This window comes from Thunnus thynnus, chromosome 23, assembly GCF_963924715.1.
Source record: "Thunnus thynnus chromosome 23, fThuThy2.1, whole genome shotgun sequence".
NCBI lineage: Eukaryota > Metazoa > Chordata > Actinopteri > Scombriformes > Scombridae > Thunnus > Thunnus thynnus.
In genome coordinates, this window is record NC_089539.1 from 24,763,264 (window position 1) to 24,783,314 (window position 20,051).

Genomic DNA, 20,051 nt, shown 5'->3' on the forward strand with positions numbered 1-20,051 from the left:
ACAGGAAACAGCACAGTCAACTTCCTGTCGGCTGGAAGCGCCGACACGTTTTTATCTCGTCTGTTGGTCACATGTGTGTCTGTCTGAAGCTAATCTCGCCTGCTACTGGACTGTATGGTCAACGACCTCTCGCGGTTGCAGTGATTCACGCCTGTCGTAAAGCTTTCGGCAGTCCTCGCCATTTTACGATACGCAATCGATTAATCTGAACTTCAACTTACTTCATGTTATTTTTACTTTCAACAGTCTCTGCTGCCATCAAACTGCTACCAGCGTAAACACACCTGGACCTCTGATTGAACTGTTGGCAGGTGAGTTGCATTGTGGGTAATGTAGGAACTATGGGTGTGCCCCAATACAAATACATTATTCAGCAAAGCACAAATAATGTTTGTTTGTTTGTTTTATGAATATTTGTTTCATACAAATATTTTTAAAAATATTTGTTAGTTAGAGGTCTGTCTGCATTTTACGATGCGCATTACAACATCGCAAAATGAATTTCCAGCAATCGGTTTTATCGATTAATTGTTGCAGCTCTGAACTTCTTCAGGTTGCTTCATGTTATTTTTACTACAGTCTCTGCTGCCATCAAACTGCTACTTGAATAAACACACCTCGACCTCTGATTGAACTGTTGGCAGGTGAGTTGCATTGTGGGTAATGTAGGCGGAATAAAAGACGACGACGATGTCTTTGATTTTAAACCATCGTGAGTCCAAAAACGTTGTGTTTTTGGACTCAAAAGTCAGATTTAGACACAAGGACGTACGTCTCATTACTACTCTTGTGTTTATTGTTTTTATATTATATTTAAGGTATTTAATTCCAATTTTTTTTGTTTTTTTTGTCATCTGAACCAAACTACAGAAGCTCATTACTTTCACAAATAAAACACAAACTTGAAGATTTATCTCATAATTACAAGATAATGCTGTATTCTGGTCACATATTAGGAAATCCAGCTATACTGACAGTAATAATAATAATAATAATAATAATAAGTCACAGAACACTTTAATATCTGTCATCATCAGGACGTGAGGTGTTTGTGTGTTTTTACTTTGAGCGTCATCTTGAGCTTCTGGTCTTCTTCTTCCAGATGAGCGCACTCTTTCTTCAGCTCGTTGTTTCGTCTCAGCAGCCGTCGCTTCTCCTCCTGCCTCACTGCTCAAACACACACACACACGCTTCATCAGTACATGTGTGGACATGTCGACACACACTCTCGTCTCGTACACAGTTCAACTTGTTCTTACCCGTCTTGTGTGTAACGTAGGACTGAACAAAGTTCTGTGGCCACGACATGTTCTCCTTGTTCAGAACCTGAAGAACAAACATTTAGTTTTTATTACTTAACGCAGGAAAACATGCAACAAAACACAGATTCATACCGTAGGTTACAGCCGCACCTCCACCTCCAGCTTAGTCGGTTAGTCCGTTGACTCATTGACTGGTTAGACTGGTTCTTAAATCCCTCTGTCAACTTCAGCCAAGTCACAGTTTCATGTTATATTCTTTGTTGTGTTTTTAATGTTTTTATATCATTGAATGTTGTTTCTGTTCTCTGTTGTTCTGTCATTTGGCTCTAATAAAAAAGAAAAACATTCATCTGAGAACTCCAGAAGGTTGAATGATAACTGAGGTTTGAAGGCGTGTTGACAAAATTACATTGAATCCATTAAATTTGGGGTTAATTAAACTGAACAACAGTCTTTGGCCGACATGAGGCGTCCATGTTTGTTTGGGGAATCAGTTTCCCCGTCGTAATTGCAGCTCGGAGGTTGATGTGAACGCTATTTACGAGTGGAAAACTTGTAATTACAATAAATTTTGATAGGACATGAACGCAGCATGATGTTTAAATTAAACTGTTGAACATTAACGACACTAACGGTGCGTTTATATTAAATGTGACATTAATACAAACAAAAGCTGCTTAATAAAATGTCGGAGATCCAGACTGAAGACTTGTCTTTTTAGGGACCAAGCCCAAAAGGCAGAGGACTACTGTAAAACATTAGCCACGACACTACTGTAACCACCCTGTTGTTTTTCATGTGTTTGTTTCTTTATTATTACGCCACTTAAACCCCTTAATTTGACCCCCTAAACATGCTCAAAAACTCACCAAATTTGGCACACACATCAGGTCTGCTGTAAAATTTGATAAAATGTAAAAATTAACCCCCAAAGTGCCAAAATGTGCTCTCTAGCGCCACCTATGTAACTAAAATGGCCTCCACAGTCCGTAGGAATGTCATAGAGAGATCAAAACTCAATTATTCGTCTCATCAAGACCTACAAATCATACACTGACACCCCTGACCTAAATCCAACAGGAAGTCCACAATTAGCCTTTCAAAATAAGATTTTGCCCCAATTTTGGCCCCCAAACAAACGCTATCTCCTCCGAAGGCGTTGATGGTATTGGCTTCACACTTTAATACATGACTTATGACACTATGCTGAAAAAAAGTTGTTAAAAACTTTGTAATGACTCGAACGGTTTGGATTTTATGAGCCCTGAAAATTGGAGTGCCAAATCACCCTTACAATGTAAAACAATGGGGAGGCATGAACTTTGTGTCAAACAGAGGCTTCTTACGTCTAAACTATAAGTCTGACCACTTTCAAATCTGTATCAATGGATTCTCAATGAAATTTCCGACTATAATATGATTTTTAATGTAAGATTTGGCCAAAGTCATGGGATTTATGAGGAGATTTCACAAGAAGCGTACTCTAAAATCCTCCTCTCCAATTGCTCCTGGTGATGTCACTCCCTCAGTGCTGTGAAACATTTCGCAATACACACTCATTATAAAATCACAGGAGGAGCAAGAAAAGACTTTAAAACTCACACTCTAATATCTCAAAAACAATAAAAGATAGGAAAAACATGTAAATTCAAGAGAACTCATTTAAAGTTCAAATGAAGTTTGTATCTAAAACTATGTGGAAGCAGTAAATGATCAAAGAGGTGTGGGTTCGCTCACATTCTCCATTCAAATATATGAGTATTTTTCTGTGTCCCGACCAACGCTTGCAGCTTTAATTTTTGTTTGTTTTTTCTGCATGTTAAGTGTCCTTGGGTTACATTAAAGACACTTAAAATCAATTTTTATTATTATGAACATGTTATAGTTGTTAGTAGGTGTATTTTTTAACTTGGCCAGCTGTTTCTGGCTGCTTCAAGTCTTTAAGACGTTTTGCAAAAATACTCTGATTATAAAGAGTAACTACAACCGCGCAAAAAATGCCACCGTTCATCTCGTGGCCTCGTTACCTTCTTCTGACACTTGGGGCAGTACCAGGGGCCTCTGGGCGGGGTTTTGAGCGGCGGGTGGAGGCAGTTGGGGTGGAAGGCTCGGGGGCAGTTGTGGCAGGGCTGCAGCTCGCCGTCCTCCTTACAGATGGCACAGTGGTCGTCATGCTCCAAGTCCTCCTGTTAACACAAAGGGTTCAGTTTAAAAACAGATTCAAACAGCAGCACAGTCGTCACTGATGTTGCTTTTCAACTATTTTCAAATGTTAATTTTCTAGATAAAACTTTTTGTCTTTGCAGAACTAAGAAATCTTCCTGAAACTTTGCTAAAATGAAGCAGTTGTTAAAATCAAGAGGCGCTCAGATTAATAAGCCATCAAATTAACCTTTTTTGTGTGTTTTTTACTTAATTTCTGGTGATGTAATTTTAGTTTTCATTTGTTTTATGGACGTTTTGTTTTTGGGGTTTAATCACTTTAACACGTCGTCCCCGTAATCCATAAATTAAATCACATAATATCATTAATGTTTAATTTCAAGTGAAATGGACCAAAAAAAACGAAAAAAAACTTAGACTTTGTGACAGAAACATGTAAGTTGTGTTAGATGAGAAGCAGAAGTGAAATGAGACGATGTTGTTGATAGAAACAAACACTGGTTTTCTTTTCATATTTGGACCAGATTTAAGATGATCTACTGGAATATCTTTGCATGATTTCCAGTTAAAACCTCCTTATTTATCTTCTACTGGTCCTTTATGCAGCCCCTCAGTTCAGCCTCTGTCTGAAACAGGCCGTTTTAGCTCCTGTCTCTTTAAGGCCCCGCCTCCTGATGAGCCCGCTCTGTTCTGATTGGTCAGCTTCAGGAAGCTCTGGAAGCTACGTAAACAAACTATAGTAGCAGGATTTCACAGCTGTTTATGGGCGCGATGAGCCGACGTCAGCTCGTTAGCAAGATAAAAAAAAAACGAAGCGTTCAGAGCAGGTTGAAGCCCTGAGTTTTGACTTGCAGGCAGCATTTTTTAAATAACTTTAACCACGTTTAACATCTGACATCAGAACAAATAAATAACAGAAATGTGGCCTATAAAATGAAGCAGAGTCTCCTTGAACCACTCGACACTCATTGATGTTTCATTAGAATAATTTCAGAAGTTGTCGACTATTTCAGAAGCACAGGTGTGACATCATCAGTCATGTGACCTACCTTCCAGCAGAAATCCTCAGAGTCTAGCATGTGGATGGAAGCAGAGCAGAGGTTAGTGGCGGCAGACGCACACACAGACGGACGACGGGTTAAAGGTCAAGCAGCAGCAGCAGCAGCAGCAGAAGAAGATGAAGGTTAGAGTTCAGAAACAATCATCAGCCACATGCAAACATTTACATTCATAACTAGAATAATTCTCTAAATAAATGATTCTCTGCTGCAAAAACACACACAGCTGAAAAAATACAAACTCTGTTTCATGTTTGAATGTTTTTAAGGATTTAAATGTGCAAACTAGAAATCAACCAGAGTTCACTCGTCACGCTGCTCTGGGAATAAACTGACTGACTGTAATAATAATAATAATAATAATAATAATAATAATAATAATACAGCACATTTTATACAAACATGAAGAAACAAAGCGACAGAAGTTTTACCTCGTGCCGACAGGAAGAGCGAACTGTTGAGATAATGTGACGCCAGACGTTTACGCTGCAACGACAAAGACCATAAAACAAGTTTCATTTCTAATCTTCATGTCATCGTCTTTCACAAGTTACTTTTATTAATAAACGGAGTGTAAATATGTTTTTTTTAGTGGCGTTCAGACCTCTGGTTCAAACAGGCCGCTGTAGGCCGGGTTGGCGGTGCTTCTCCTCTTCCTCTCCTGTCTCTTCGTCTGGATTTCTGTTCAGAAGAAAAACAAAACTCCACATCTGTATCTGAACGAGACTTCAACTGATTACATCATCAGTTCATCTGCTGTTTATTCCTTTGATTCATAAAAGGTCAGAAAACAGTTTTCAGTCTTCTACTGACACACACACACACACGTTATACACTCACACTTTTATTCATCTTCATCAAATCTTCCTGAAGTCTAAAACTTCACGTCACCATCACAGACTAAACAACAAATATTCACCTTTCAGAAGCTGAAATCACAGAATTTTGGGGCAAATTTTGCTTAAAAGATGTTTAGATGATCAATCAATGAATTCCCAGTTTAGTTTTTATTGATCTGTGATTAACTAGGTGATGTTTGGGTTCATACTGTAGTAAACTCACCTTCCAGATGTTCTGTGGTGACGAGGCCGAGGGCGACCATGAAGGCAATTTTCTGTAGGAGAGAGAGAGAGAGAGACGTTAACGAGGACGTTAACGAGGTGACGTGATCGGACTGAAGTTATCGTCTCTTCACTGTAATAAAGAGAATCTGCTGCTTTACACTTTATCATCGTCTGTGATATCAAACACTTTGATTTACAGTCTGTCGGTTCAATGTCAGATCAGCAGCAGCTCATTTATCAGAAAATTACATTTCACACTTTTTATATCAGTTTTACTTCAATTCAACATTAAAGTTCAGAAGTTCATTCTCGTACGAGACAAAACTTTTTCTATTAAAGATTTAGTTCCTTTTTATTTATGTTTATTTGTTTGTCTGCTTTTGTTTCTTTTAAATCTTATTTATTTCAGTGAAATATTATTATTATTATCTTGTTAAACTTTAAAGGACAAGTTTCAGGTGTCCATATGAACCTCGCTGTAATCATTCCTCCTGTTCATACTGGATATTAAAAGATCCTTCAAATGTGCTTTCAATGGAAGTGATGGAGGCCAAAATCCACAGTGTGTCCACACAGTCATTTAAAAGTCTGTGTGAAGCTTCTATTCAGCTTCATCAGTCTGAGTTAGTCATATCAAGTGGATATCTGACACATTTACAGTCTTTTTAGCATCAAATTCCCTCTTTGTGTTTCCTCGGACAGTGTTTCCCTGTTGAGCTGCAGGTGGAAGTATAGTAACAAAAAGAGGAACTTTGGCACTAAAAAGACTGTAACGTTGAAAGATATCTACTTGATTTGACTCATTTGGACGCTGAAGCTTCATATTAGCTTCAGATAAACTTTCAAATACATTGTAAGGTCATTATGAAGAGATCTTCTACTGGTCAGTATGAACAGGAGGAATGATTACAGATGATGTCTGTTGTTTAAAAACTGTGAACTGGTCCTTTAACATCGTTTCTCCTGATAAATAACTAAATAAATAAAGTCAAACTTTTTTCGAACGATCAGACTCTTCAGCCGTCCGATCAGGTTTATGGTCTCACCTCGGGGTCTTCGTCTTTCTTCGGGGAGGGGGACGTCAGAGCGGGCGGGGCCTCCTGTGACGGCAGGTCAGCCTGGGCCCCCGGGGACCCCTCGGTGCTGCTGGGGGCCTGAGGCTGGATTATTATTACCTGAAAACACCAACATGACAGACGTCAGATGAGATTTTCATCATTTAACTGATTTATTAAACACTGATTATCATTTGATTTTTGTCTTGTTTAAGTTTATTGACTTGATGAAGCTGCAACAATCAGTCAATTTATTGATTAGTCAACAAACTGCAGTTTTTCTTTCATATGAGACAAAAATGTTTTAATATCTTTAACTTTTTAACTGTTAATCAAAACAAGCAAAGTGAAAACATCCTGATGGACTGAAACTGTGAATAATATTTTAGGTTCCATTGACTAAATGATTAATCATGAAACTGATCGATAATGAAATAATCATAATAATAATAATAATAATAACGACTGTCAGTGTTAAACTTCAGTGTGTTTAATCTTAGTGAACATCAGATCTGAGTCGTTGGTGTTTGTGGAGACACCAGCCTTGTTGTCAGCGCTGAAGAGCAGTGGCTGCACCTTGACGGCCTCGCTGACGGCGGACACCCCGTTCCCGGTGGCCGGGGAGGCGGCGATGATGGCGTACGCCACGCCGGTCCCCGCCGACGCGTGCTGGGCGGGGCTGCTGGACTCGGGGCCTCCGGACAGGCTGTGGGGAAGCGGCGGCGGCGGGGGCGGAGAGGCGTCGCTCTGGCCGTTGGGCTGGTGGTCGGGGCTGAAGGTGCTGTTGGCGGTGGGCAGGGTGGGGCCCTGGCTCTTGGGGCTGACCACGGCGGTGGCCCTCTGCAGGCTGAGCGGCTGCAGCTCCTGGCAGGGACTGTGGGGAAGGCTGTCGGGGATCTGGGTCTTTGGCCTGACCTGCAGGAGGACGAGAGTTAAAGTCCATGTTCCTACTAGTAAACACGAGTACTGACGCTGTGCAGTTACTTCCTGATCAGCCTTTCAACCCAATAATCTGTCACTGCGACCGGACGCTGGATCATATTTCACTGCACCAACAGCTGCTTGAGTTGCTTCACACACGACTGTTTTCAGACCGAATGATCTGGATCTGAACAGTAGAGGAGACGTTCCCGTCTGCGGCGTGATGGCTGCACGCAGACCTCGCCGACATGGACGGATGACGACATTTAGCAGGAAACTACAGCCTCACCGCCGCCCCCCGGAGGCTGCTGCAGGCTTTAACATCATGTTGTTACATAAATCTAAGAAGTTCATCTTCTGTACGGTGGCCTTTTAGGCACATTTTAATCTGCTCACTTAAAAGTTTATGTTAACTGGCGTCTTCTGTTTCTGTTTATTAAAGATTAAAACACTGATGTGAGAGAACCAATCAATCAACTGGCTGATTGATTAAAAACAATCTAAGTTGATTAAGTGACTCCAAACTTAACTCCAAAGTTTGGTTTCAGTCAGAATATGAACATATATATAACTATAACTATACATGTAAAATCATTCTTTAATTGATGTTCATTGTGAGAGTTATTAGTCAATCTAAACATACTGTAGATGACATTTGAAAGGTAAAACTCAGCCGCTCGTTAAGATAATTAAAAAGCTTTTAAAGCTCATTTTGAACCTTGTTGTCTGGAAACTAAAAGAACAAAGTTCAGAGAGATTTGAGTCAAAAGTTCAAACTATAAAAGCGTCAGATGAGCTTTGACTCGGTTTCTTCTGAGGAGTCAGTGAGAGCAGCTGATGTGTTGTTGTGGTTTGTGCTGCCGCCTGCTGGACGTCTGTTAAACTGCAACCAAACAGTCTTTATGAGTTTAAATCATGTTCAGCTTCTTTTTAGAGTTTTGAGTGTTTTAGATCTTTGTATGAAAATATCAGATAAGATGGAAGAATTTCAGTCTTTTAAACAAATGAACCAAGTTGCTTAAGTTGCATCAGTGAAATTCAATTCAATTCTCTCCAATCAGGTTCGTCTCTGTCAGTCATGTGATCAACTTGTCTGCTTTTACAGCTGAATTAGCAACTTTAACAGATTGATCTGTAAAGTCGCCGCATACAGAAACGTCTCCGTAAAACAGTCGATGGTCATTAAACAGCCGGTAGGAGGGTCAGGCTAGCAGTTTCCACCCGTTTCCAGTCTTTATGCTAAGCTAAGCTAACGGGCTACCGGCTGTAGCTTCATATCGATCGAACAGACGGGAGAGAGAATCAATCTGAGCCTCTGCTCACTATTACTGCACGTTTACTTGTGTTGTTTTAGCAGAAAACATTATTCTGACATGAGATTCAATATTTAAGAGTAAAATGAAGCTTCGAAAAAACATTCAGTCTTCATCAAGTAAAAATATCAACTTGGCTTTGAAGCGTCGTCGTTTCCCTTCATCATTCCTGGACAAACAGTCTAACACACACTGGTATCATGTGATCACAGTGTGTACAGGTGTGTGTGTGTGTGTGTGTGTGTGTAAGTGTGTGTGTGTGTGTGTGTGTGTGCAAGTGTGTGTGTGTGTGTGTGTACAGGTGTGTGTGTGTGTGTGTGCAAGTGTGTGTGTGTGTGTGTGTACAGGTGTGTGTGTGTGTGTACAGGTGTGTATACAGGTGTGTATACAGGTGTGTGTGTGTGTGTGTGTGTGTTACCGGGTGTGTGTACAGGTGTGTGTGTGTGTGTGTGTGTGTACAGGTGTGTGTACAGGTGTGTGTACAGGTGTGTGTGTGTTACAGGTGTGTGTACAGGTGTGTGTGTGTGTGTGTGTGTGTGTGTTACCTGAGGTAGCACAGTGGCTGCTTGTCCTGCCAGCCGGTGCAGCGAGCTGACTTGAGGCACCTTGATGGGCACAGCAGTGAGAGTTCCCAGCATCTGAAAGACACACGAACGCATCACTTACTGACATTTATCAAATACAGAGAAAAATATCGGATCTTATTAGTTTTACATTTCAACATTTGCAGCAACTAAAAGGTTAAAATACGTCTGATCAGCTTCATCAATGTTTCTGTTAACAGCTGCTCCTGATTCACACGTTGATCAATCAGCTGATCAGTCTCCACTCACACACATTTCATTACAGTAAAGTATTGACAAAACACAGTATGAGTATTGATAAGTTGATAAGTTGAGCTCTTTATGAGCAGCAGATTTTTAGGAATCTTTATTTTTACACCAAAATTTGCAAAAAAAAATTTTAAAAATTGCAAATAAAGTATGTTTAAAGTATGTTGTATGTTTAAGTACAAATAAACATACAACAAACAAACCAAAACATACTTTTTACACAACAGGACATAAAGGAAACATAAAATAATATGATATAAACACTCAGTCACTAACTTTATTTAAAGCAGAGACATTAACACGTGTTTCATATTGATATTTGACATTTTCTGCTTCGTTCAATCATTGCAGCTCCAGTTGCAGCAACCAGAAACGTCCACACGGGGAGCTCTAACTACACGTCACACTACTGTGTTTCAGCCTGAACATGAGACTCTTGTTAAAACTGTTCATCTGACTGTTAAACCGACTGCAGCAGGAAGACAAACAGCCAGCGATTCATATCCAAGAATAACAGTTTAACAGCACCGTAATGAGAATCAGCGTTCTTCACCTTTCATTTGTCTTCCTGCATTAAATCAGCGTCAGCCGGTTCAACACAGATGAAACCAAACGACATTAACGCAGCTTTAATTCACCTCGGTTGGACGCTGTTTGTCTGGTTTCAGCTCTCATGATTTAATTAAACCTCACATGGAAGAAAATCCTCCCAAACCTCTCGTTAGTCAGAGAACATTCTCCATGGCTGTTTCTGTTTCTCTTGTTGTTGCCCGGCATTAAAAATAAAAGAAAAGCAGCTTCTCTCCAAACTAACGAGGAGGGTTTTTTTTTTTTGTTGAAATCTGTCACCAGCAGCTTGTTTTTCACAACAAACTTCCTGCTGCTGAGAAACTTTTCACCAAATCAAACAAAAAGCCTGAAAGAAGAGTCAGCAGACTGGCATTAAAAAACTGCTGCATTAACAAACCATTTAATGAAAAATTTAAACCCAAAAGATGAATTTTAAAACTGCCATGAAATCATGTATGGAAGTTCAGGGACAACAATATTCAAATCAAATAATTTTATCAATTTCTCAAATTTTATGTGCACATGATAAGTGACAAAATTTAAAAAAAACTATGTTTATTTAATGTTTAAAGATACATAACCACTAATAATATACACATTGTTTAATTATATTAAATTAATAACAAATGTATTCTGTGTTTTTGTAAAGCACTTTGTAATCTTTGGTTTAAATATATATTCTATAAGTAAGAAAAAGTACGGATAAAAAATATTACTTCCATTAATAATAATTCTTCCTTATTCTGTCTTTAAATTATGAATAAACATTTGTGTTTTAAAATGGAATCGCAAAATAAAAATTAGCGATTTGTTGTTCCATTTATTAATGTGTCTGCTGTGATATTATATGTAAAAATATGTAAAATTTCAAATTTATTTCCTGCTTTAACATTTACAGATTGTATTTGTGATATTTTGTGACTCTTATTAAGACTTATTATTATTAATAATATTATTATTATTTGGAGCCATCTTTGAGTATCTGATTCATAATTTATTTATTTTTTAACATGTTTAATTCACAAATTACGTTAAAAACTCTTCAACGTCTGTAATTATTACACAAGTATAACTTATCATAGTAATGAAATGTAAAACTGACTTTTTATTAAACAGACATTTAACAACCTAAACTGGACTTTTAATCTGAATTATTTTCTCATTTTAACTCGTTACTACACATCATATAAACACCTCAACTGTAAAATGAAATTTTAATTTTAGTAACGATTTTTCTTTTTCTTTATGCTTTGACTCCAGAGTTGAACCTCACAGGAACAGAGTGTATTTTAGTTTTTGTGTTTGTTAGTTTATTTGTTATTATTCTTAGTTTTAAGGCGTCATGTGTAACATTTGAAGGTAGTTTGTGTGTAGTTTATGGTTTCCAGGAAGCTTCGTTTGTTGGAGCTGCAGATACTGATGAAGGTTTCTGGCTGTTTTACTACGTGATGACATCATTTCCTGCGCCGAGGTTCAGACTGTAGATCAGCTGACATCGACCGCAGCTTCAGTCAAGGTCAAACCGGCGCTGACGTTTACGGCTGACCGACACATAAAATACGGTGGAGCGTAGAGGACAAACAACAGAAAACTCATCAGACTGAGTTCAGAAGGACTGAGATAATGTAATTAATGTGATTATTATTATAATTTCATGTGACTGTAGGAAAGTAAGTGACCAGGCTTCAAAATACATCATAACTCTCTGATGTTGATTATAACATTCATGTTTATTGTTGTGTTTTTGTTAGTTTTGGTCCTGATTTGACTGCAGTCAATCCAGTATCATCACATATATCTTTAAATTTTTACAAAAACAGAATACAAACCTTCTTTCTATCAATGTTTTTTTGACTTTTTTTGTGCACTTCTGTTTTGAATGTCACAAAGGAAAGAATGAAATAAAATCTTGCAGGAAGCGAGGACGCTGAGGTCATGAGCTCTGTAATATTTTTTTGGGATTTTGGGGGAGTTTAGTGACCTGAAGATGATACCGTGCTCTGTGATTACGATCTTTATTCCAACCATTTTCCTCCAAGAGCTTTAAAACGATTTGATTCGGATAAAAAAAAAAAAAACTCCACAAAAACCTCTAAAAGCCGAGATGTGAGAGACGAGTGAACTGTTTTTTCTGATGTGTTCATTTTATGTTCTAAATTGTATTTGTCTATATATGTATATAGTATATGTCTATATTATAATGAATAAACAATATAAGAAATAAAAACAGGCTTTTTTTTTTTTACTATTTTCTCATATTTTGTAGACAAGAAGATTAAACAATCTATAGAGAGAATATTAGGTTAGGTTAGATTAATTGAACTGACATTAATCAGCTCTACAATCTTTTTATTAATCACAAAAAAATGTTTGTATTTACTTTAGAGATTCTCTTCTTTTAGAAAACAGGAAGCTCAAACAATAAATTCCTTATAAATCCAGATAGAAACTAAATGTTAATAAGATCTGGATAAAAAAAACAAACTGAAGTTTCAAACCACAGAAAGGTTACTGTGCTGTCTGTGATCACTGCGCTGTGATTGGCTGACACTTACTGTCAAACAACCTGAACAGTAAAATGAATTAAAGACATTTACAGCCGTCAGATGAGAAACAGAAAAGAGGAAAGTTTTCTCCTCATCTCCCCCCCCCCCCCCCCCCCTCCTTTCTTCTTCTGTGAAAATCCCTTCGTTCCATTGTATTGTGCTGCAGAACGGCTCGGCGAGGAAGAGGAGGAGGAGGAGGAGGAGGGGGGAGGAGGCGGCCGAGGCCTGTTCCCATGGAAACTGCCGAGATGAAAATTCTTGCAGTGCAAGGGCTTTCATTTTCGTAATTGCTGCCTCTTTTCTCCAAACCTAAGCACCTTCGCTTTAGGGGGCCTCCTTGTCCTCGTCCTCCTCTTCCTCTCAAGAGCCGAACACAACCTTGGACCAGTGATTTCCTGTTTCTCTAAATGAATTTTCTTCTTCTTTCTTTTTCTTTTTTTCCTCCAAATAGCAAAGTCAATCCCGTCTGTGAGACAGATGACAGCTCTGCAGTGAACACTGACAGCCCTCCTCCATCCTCCTCCCTCCCCCAAATCTGACAAACCTGCTGTGATAAACCAGACGGAGGGGGGGCGGGGGGGCGGGGGGGGGTGTCAATATCTGAAAATATATGCTACAGCCAGGCTAGCAGTTTCCCCCTGCTTCCAGTCTTTTTTTGCTAATCTAGACTAAACATCCTGAACAGGAAGTCTAGACTTTTTTTTGTCTTTAAACCTGAATTAACACGAGTTTCCATCAGAAACAAGTACAAACACTAACACACATCATCAGCTTTTAAGTTGATATGTTGAACTTGTTAGCAAACAGTTGTTTATTTCCACATCCAGCAGTTACGGAGCAACATTATCATTCATGTGGAGTCGTGTTTCTGTCCACCTGGTGAATGTAAGTCCAATATTCACTCTCTTTTAGCTCTGTTTTTGTTCTCCACCAACTCCTGAGGGAAATATCTGGCTCTTTAGCTGCTAAATGCTCCACTATGTTCACCAGCTAGTCTACAGCTAACTGTGTCTGTTTGCAGGTAGTGTACAGCGGCTTTTTACCAAGCGGCAACCTCTGGGGCTGTAAAATGAAGCCAATGTTTCCTCTTTCATGACAACTGTACGGGGGGTGAATTTTTTTATAACTCACCCGTTTTATTAAGTTTTATTAAGCCGTAAAGTTCTGCATAATGAAGGACATGGCTGCTTTGAGTGACAGGTCCGCCAGCCGCTAGGTGGCTTGTTTCAGCCATTCGGCCCGCCTCTTTACCCATTTTTGATTGGCTGGTAGTTAGGCAGCATCACGCACTGCCAAGATGGCGACGACCGGAGCGGCTCGCTTTGAGCTTCAAAACCGCTCTTCAGAAACCAACGGGTGACGTCACGGTAACTACGTCCATATTTTTATACAGTCTATGCTTTTTACAGCTTTTTCTCTGAAAACAACGCTATGAGACGCTGAGAGTGAACCAGAACAGTAAAAGTTGCAGCCGGACAGATAAACAATGAGCTGAAACTCACTATAAAGCTCCGTAAAGCCGAGAGGAGCTGCAGAGTCTCTGATAATTCTCTGTAGGTTCATCACCAACACATTACACACTGACCCATCAGACACAGTTATGATTAAAAAGTATCAATTATAGCTGCTTTAAGAAGACTAAAGATGCAGAAACACAATAAATACCGCAATGATCATCCATCATCATTACTCCACGTTAAACATCCAAAAAGCTTCATACAAACTACAGCTGGGATGGTAAACTTGTACAAAAGGTAATTTAATCAGAAGAATGTAATTAGTATTATGTAACTCAGCTGCAGATGTTCCCTTGAGTAAATGCACTTTCCACTACTGAACATTATCACCAAATTTAGTCATTTTTTTACCCACAGAGATGAGACTAAAGTGGATTTCCCAAAATGTTGGTATTCTAGGTCGACTACCACTACAGTGAGTTTTATAAACTGCCAGATGGCTAAAAATAACCTCTGAAACAAGATTAAGATAATGACAATAAGCTGAGGAAACAGCACTTTTAGCATTAACTCTATAATCACATCAACATCAGTAAAAAAAACTCCAGATCATTGAGTGCAACGCTTTTCAGAAAACAGTTTTCTCAGAAATCGAATGTTTACTGGGAAACACAATTATTTGGAAAAAGGAGAGAAGAGATAAGGTGGTGAGCCGAGGACACAGAGAGAGAGAGAGGAGATGGAGGGATTATAGAGAAAGTAGTTATGAAGTCGTCATTTGAAGGTGGGCTGAAGTTCTGAGTTTGCCATCGGCCTGTCATCACAGCGGGAGGAGGAAGAGGAGGAGGAGGAGGAGGGAGGAGGGAGGAGGAGGAGGAGGAAGTGCACACGCAGCAATCGAGGACAAAACGAGACGACAGAGCAGAGACGACACGTATCATCTGTGAGGAAGTCTTTGCTTTCTGTCTCCGGGGACCAGACGCTGACTGCACCACCATCATCATCATCTTCATCATCTTCATCATCATCATCATCATATCCTCCTGAAAAACGTGAACTCAGCAGCAAAGCGAGACGACGTTCGGAGCTTCGTGGCTCAAAATAGACGACGAATACTCGACTCGGCTCACGTCGGTCACAGTTCACAAGCAAAAAATTACTGAAATACACTGAAAATTTTTTGATGTTTGTACTTTTCTTTTTTTTTAATAAATAAATAAACAAAATAAAATAAATGGACTATAATAAAAAAGAGTCAATGATCACAAGTATATTAGTGAAATTTGTGATGCTAAAAACTAATTAAAGGTTTTATTTTCAAGAAAGAAAAAAAAAGGAAGAAAAACATTTACACCTCATGAAGATTTAAAAAAAACCCTCCAGTAGCTCAAAACAGAACCACCTCATCATTAATAATCTATAAACAGTTAATAAATAGTTTATAACACACTATAATGTGGTTGTTAGCAGATGTAAGTGTCTCCTCCTGTGTTGCTGCTGTACAAACTATATAAAAATTGTATTTATAGGAGAATACTGTACATTAATTAACATTTAAAATGTCCTTGTATCTGCTTATGACTACATTATAGTGTGTTATAAATACTGACATATAAATGCTAAATAGGGGGGACTTGACTTTTTTAGATTCTAGTGGAGATCGTTTTGTCCTCCAAAAAAACGATGCTTAAAAACGATTAAAAGGAAATTTAAGGTGAAATATTGTAGGTTTTTTTTTCTTCTGTTGTGGATGGTATTTTTACAAACTCTATACTGTTATTATACATGAAATGATTTGACCGAACAGATACATTGGTGCAGATCAAACAGTTCTGCACCTGTAGTTCCTCCAGCTGCCAGCAGAGGGCGCCGTCTGAGGTCACGTCCGCTCTCTCTGGACTCTCCTCCTCACTACTCTCCATCTTCATCATGAAGAAGCTTTTCATTTCATTCACGCTCTCTGAGCTGAGAGAGAGATGAACTGTGACACATGCAAACACTCTTTTCTAATAATGATGCTTTCAACGTCCCCATAAACCATAAGAACCAGTTTTATTAAGTGCGTTACAATTATGGTGAAACCTGACCTTCCCTCATACAACATATGGGATTATAAATGTTTGTGAACTTTATGAGACAACAATAACTCATCCTGCTACTACTGACATACTTTATATCTACTTACATTTTCTATAGCTTATTTTTTATAGCTTAGAGAATATGAAGGCGGCTGGAAACTGACATGTTTAAAAGTGGAAATTAGGGGTGTAACTAATGATTATCTTCATTATTAATTAATCGGTTAGTAGTTTGGTCCATTAAATGTCAGAAAATTGTGAAAAATGTTGACTAATATTTCCCAAAGCCAAAGATGACGTCCTCAAATGTCTTGTTTTGTCCATAAACCCAAAGATATTCAGTTTACTGTCATAGAGACTAAAGAAACCAGAAAATATTCACATTTAAGAAGCTGGAATCAGAGAATAGTTGGCAACTAATCAATTAAACAACTAATTCTGCACCTCCAGTGAAAAAGTATTGAAATTGTACCGCACCTGTATAAGATGCTGACATTTTAAAAACAGAAGTTCAAATAGAAAAAAGAACAAAAAACATGTTTCCTTCATTTCCTAATAATGTCCCAGAAAGTCAGTTTACAGTATGTGATTACACTTTAATTAAAGTGAAAGTGGGGGAAAGTACAGCCATTAAGTGCCTCCTGATTATATGAATTTCTAAGAAAAAAGGGAAATTATTTCTACCGAAAATACAAAATGTTATGAGCTCAGAGATGTGAATTTTTTTTTTAAATTCAAAGTTTCTTTTAAACTCCACCAACCTGACATCTACCATTCACCATTTAACTACTAATTTATCTGCTTTTTCTTTGAATATCAAATAAATTAATTAAATCTGTTCCTTGTTATTTTCTTATCAAGTTTAATCATAATTAGTACATAACGACATGTAATCCTTTCCCGCAAACATCTCAAGCGAATGGAAATTACTTATAAACTTATTTCAAAGAAAAAATAAGCCAACAAAAGCAACATTACAAGAGTTTAAACTCCACTGTGATGCCCTGAAACAGCTTATTTTGTCCAAAAATGAAAAAGAAATTATGATTTATAACACGGGCAGAATCTGTAGCTGGATAATCTTTAATAAACATTTCTGTCGATCGACTAACCAATCGATCAGCTGATGGTTTTAAGCTCGGTGTCAATGTTCAGTCTGTGCAAGTGAGAAATTCATTACATCTACTCCACTGATCCCAGTCCGAGCAGGAATACAATACAGTTACCACGGCAACGCTGTTCCTCATCAGATCCATCAAATCTACAATCCTCCTCACTGATCCCTGGAATAAACTCAAAATCCTCCTCAAACCTCCTCAAGGACGCCAGAACCGCCTCCACGACCTTTCTCCACAACATCTTCAATAACTCCTGGAAAAACATCCAAGATCCCTACAACGAACCTTGAATCTAAAACCTCTTCCAGGAGGCGTTGAACTGGATCAAGGACTCCTACAACCTCAAGAAGGATCCTTGAAACCTTCTCAAATCGACTGGAAGTTTGACAAGAACTCCCAAAACCTCCATAACCACTAAATCCCTGCAATCTCACCAGAATCTACTGTATATTTATATTTTATAACATTAAAAACTGGAGGTTTACGTTATTTTAAAATAATAAATACAATTAATTTTTATCAAATGAGAAATTTTACAGTTCCTTTCATTTGATACTATTTTCTTGGTCATTTTCAGTGTAATTTGCAGGTATTTAACAGTTAAATTTAAGGACATTTTACAGAAAGGGTGGTGCAATTTAGTACAAATTATAAGAAAAACAGAAAAGTTGGTTTAGTTTGCAAGTTCCCACTCACTACACAGTATTTGACTTCATATGTAGTTGTTAATTTAAAGAAATTCTTAATAACTTTGATTCTTTAATTGACAGAAAACTCTATAATGATCATATTTTCCATAAACTACCAAATGGCATGACTCTTTCAAAGAAATGTGCTAAGAATGAACAGTTAAATGGCAACTACTGTTGGGAAATGATTGAAAAAATTACCTTTAAATGACTGTGGAATATTAACACATTATTGGACACACAAAACTAGACTTTTTTCTGTCTAAGAATTATCAAGAATTTAAGATTTTTTTGCAAATTAACAACTAAATATGAACACAGATAAAAAAAACTAATAAATGTATGTTTTTCTGTTTTGTTTTTGTTGATATTATTTTGTACCTCTTTATATTGTTGTTACTATGTTTGCTTTTAATGTACATCTTTACTTACTATGTAAGTAAGTTACATAACAAAAACTTACTTACTTACTATGAGTGGAAACGCACCAACTAAACCAACTTAACACTTTTTTCTCTTTTTCTTATAATTTGTAATAAATTGCACCCCCTTTCTGTAAAATGTCCTAAAAATCAGCCATTAAATTCCTGTAAATTACACAGAAAATTTAAAAATGAAAGTGCCTTCAAAACAAGGCTTCACTGAAATTCCTTATCTTATTGATCTATATATATCTATAGAGACACTCCTGCACATAACTTTAGTTCAGAGCTAAAATCAAAGTGTATTTTGAGAGACTGGGCACCTTATAGACATTAGTATGGGAGATGTTTGCAGTTCTGTTAAGCGCCTGTTAGCTTGACGCAGAGGAACTAAGAGAGAGGCTACAAGGAGGCGAGATCTTTTTTGAAAGATCCTGCTTCTCTTTCATGGCTCTCCATCTCGCCGCCTTCTAAAGACATCTTTATCCTCTTTAAAACAGCAGCCAAGGTCATCTCTGTGCCATCCGCCTCCGAGTCTCGTCAAAGCCGGAGGAAGGTGGATGGCCCCTTCAAGTGGCCGCATTCCCACTCAGAGCTGTGAAAGACGAACACTGGAACAAAACGGCCCTGAACTGTAGACGAACACATTCAGTCCACAACAACCGGTGCGCTGAAGAATATTAATGATTATTTTATCTGCTAGTTATAACAAACCAGTGCAGTGTGTGACATTCTATTTCAGTTTCTTGTGTTAATTTAACTCTTAAACCTCCGTCTGCACACGACTTTCCATTATTATTTTTATTTTTGATTTGTGAAGAAATAAAAATGAAACTGACTTCTGACCATCAAGATAACTGCTAGCTAACACAACAGACACAAGAACTGAAACCCAAAATACCATCATTAAACCGCCAGACGTGCAACTATAAAATTAAATGATTCATGACCAACAGACAAACAAACAAACAAACAAACAAACAAACAAACAGGTCTGTGTTGCAGCAGCTGATATAAACAAATCCATCACTAAGTTTGTGTGTGAAGTCTTTTACTAATTAGTTTCAAACTACTGATTTCCTAAATCTGGTTTCACCATTGAAACTTAAGAAATGTCTTTGTGAGTAATCAATCAATCGATCAATCAGTTTTTATTTATATAGCGCCAAATCACAACAAAAGTCATCTCAGGGCACTTCAGTCGTGGGTAAACTGGTTGTAAACAGTGCAGATGTTTTAATAGATTTACATGTTCACTAGATAAGACATTTCTTAAGTTTTAATGGTGGAATCTCATTTAGGAAGTTTTAAACTAGTTAGTGGTTATTAATAACTTAAGAAAGTGATTGATTTATGATTAAATGCTGCAAAACAGTCCTGAGAGTTTACTAAGTGGAGATTTACGCATCACTTGATTTAGTTGTTATGTACAGATGAGATGTTTTATCGGTCTTCCTCTATTTTAGCTTTTTTCTTTCTATTTCCAATTTAATACTTTAATT

The 20,051-nt window shown here is 37.9% G+C and overlaps 1 protein-coding gene and 1 long non-coding RNA gene across 10 annotated transcripts in view; one reads left to right on the plus strand and one right to left on the minus strand.

Annotated features, from left to right (window-relative positions):
• phf21b (PHD finger protein 21B) overlaps positions 1–20,051 on the minus strand; it is a 112,636-nt gene that overhangs the window by 4,822 nt on the left and 87,763 nt on the right. For 6 of the 8 annotated variants that reach the window (XM_067581175.1, XM_067581174.1, XM_067581180.1 and 3 more), the window contains 10 exons: positions 9,382–9,474; positions 7,146–7,517; positions 6,594–6,722; positions 5,546–5,597; positions 5,088–5,164; positions 4,915–4,969; positions 4,475–4,497; positions 3,290–3,448; positions 1,260–1,326; positions 1,064–1,167 (listed from right to left, as the gene is read on the minus strand). In XM_067581175.1, coding sequence (XP_067437276.1) covers positions 1,064–1,167; positions 1,260–1,326; positions 3,290–3,448; positions 4,475–4,497; positions 4,915–4,969; positions 5,088–5,164; positions 5,546–5,597; positions 6,594–6,722; positions 7,146–7,517; positions 9,382–9,474 — 1,131 coding nt within the window. The remainder of the gene's footprint in view (positions 1–1,063; positions 1,168–1,259; positions 1,327–3,289; positions 3,449–4,474; positions 4,498–4,914; positions 4,970–5,087; positions 5,165–5,545; positions 5,598–6,593; positions 6,723–7,145; positions 7,518–9,381; positions 9,475–20,051) is intronic. The other 2 variants (XM_067581176.1, XM_067581182.1) reach the window with 1 other exon arrangement.
• Positions 7–12,417, plus strand: LOC137175517 (uncharacterized). Of its 2 annotated transcripts, none has more exons than XR_010925635.1 (3): positions 7–644; positions 4,485–4,608; positions 11,628–12,417. It is a non-coding gene; the product is annotated as an uncharacterized lncRNA (long non-coding RNA). The 2 variants fall into 2 exon arrangements; XR_010925634.1 differs by lacking the exon at positions 11,628–12,417 and having other exon boundaries at positions 7–311; positions 580–644; positions 4,485–4,925.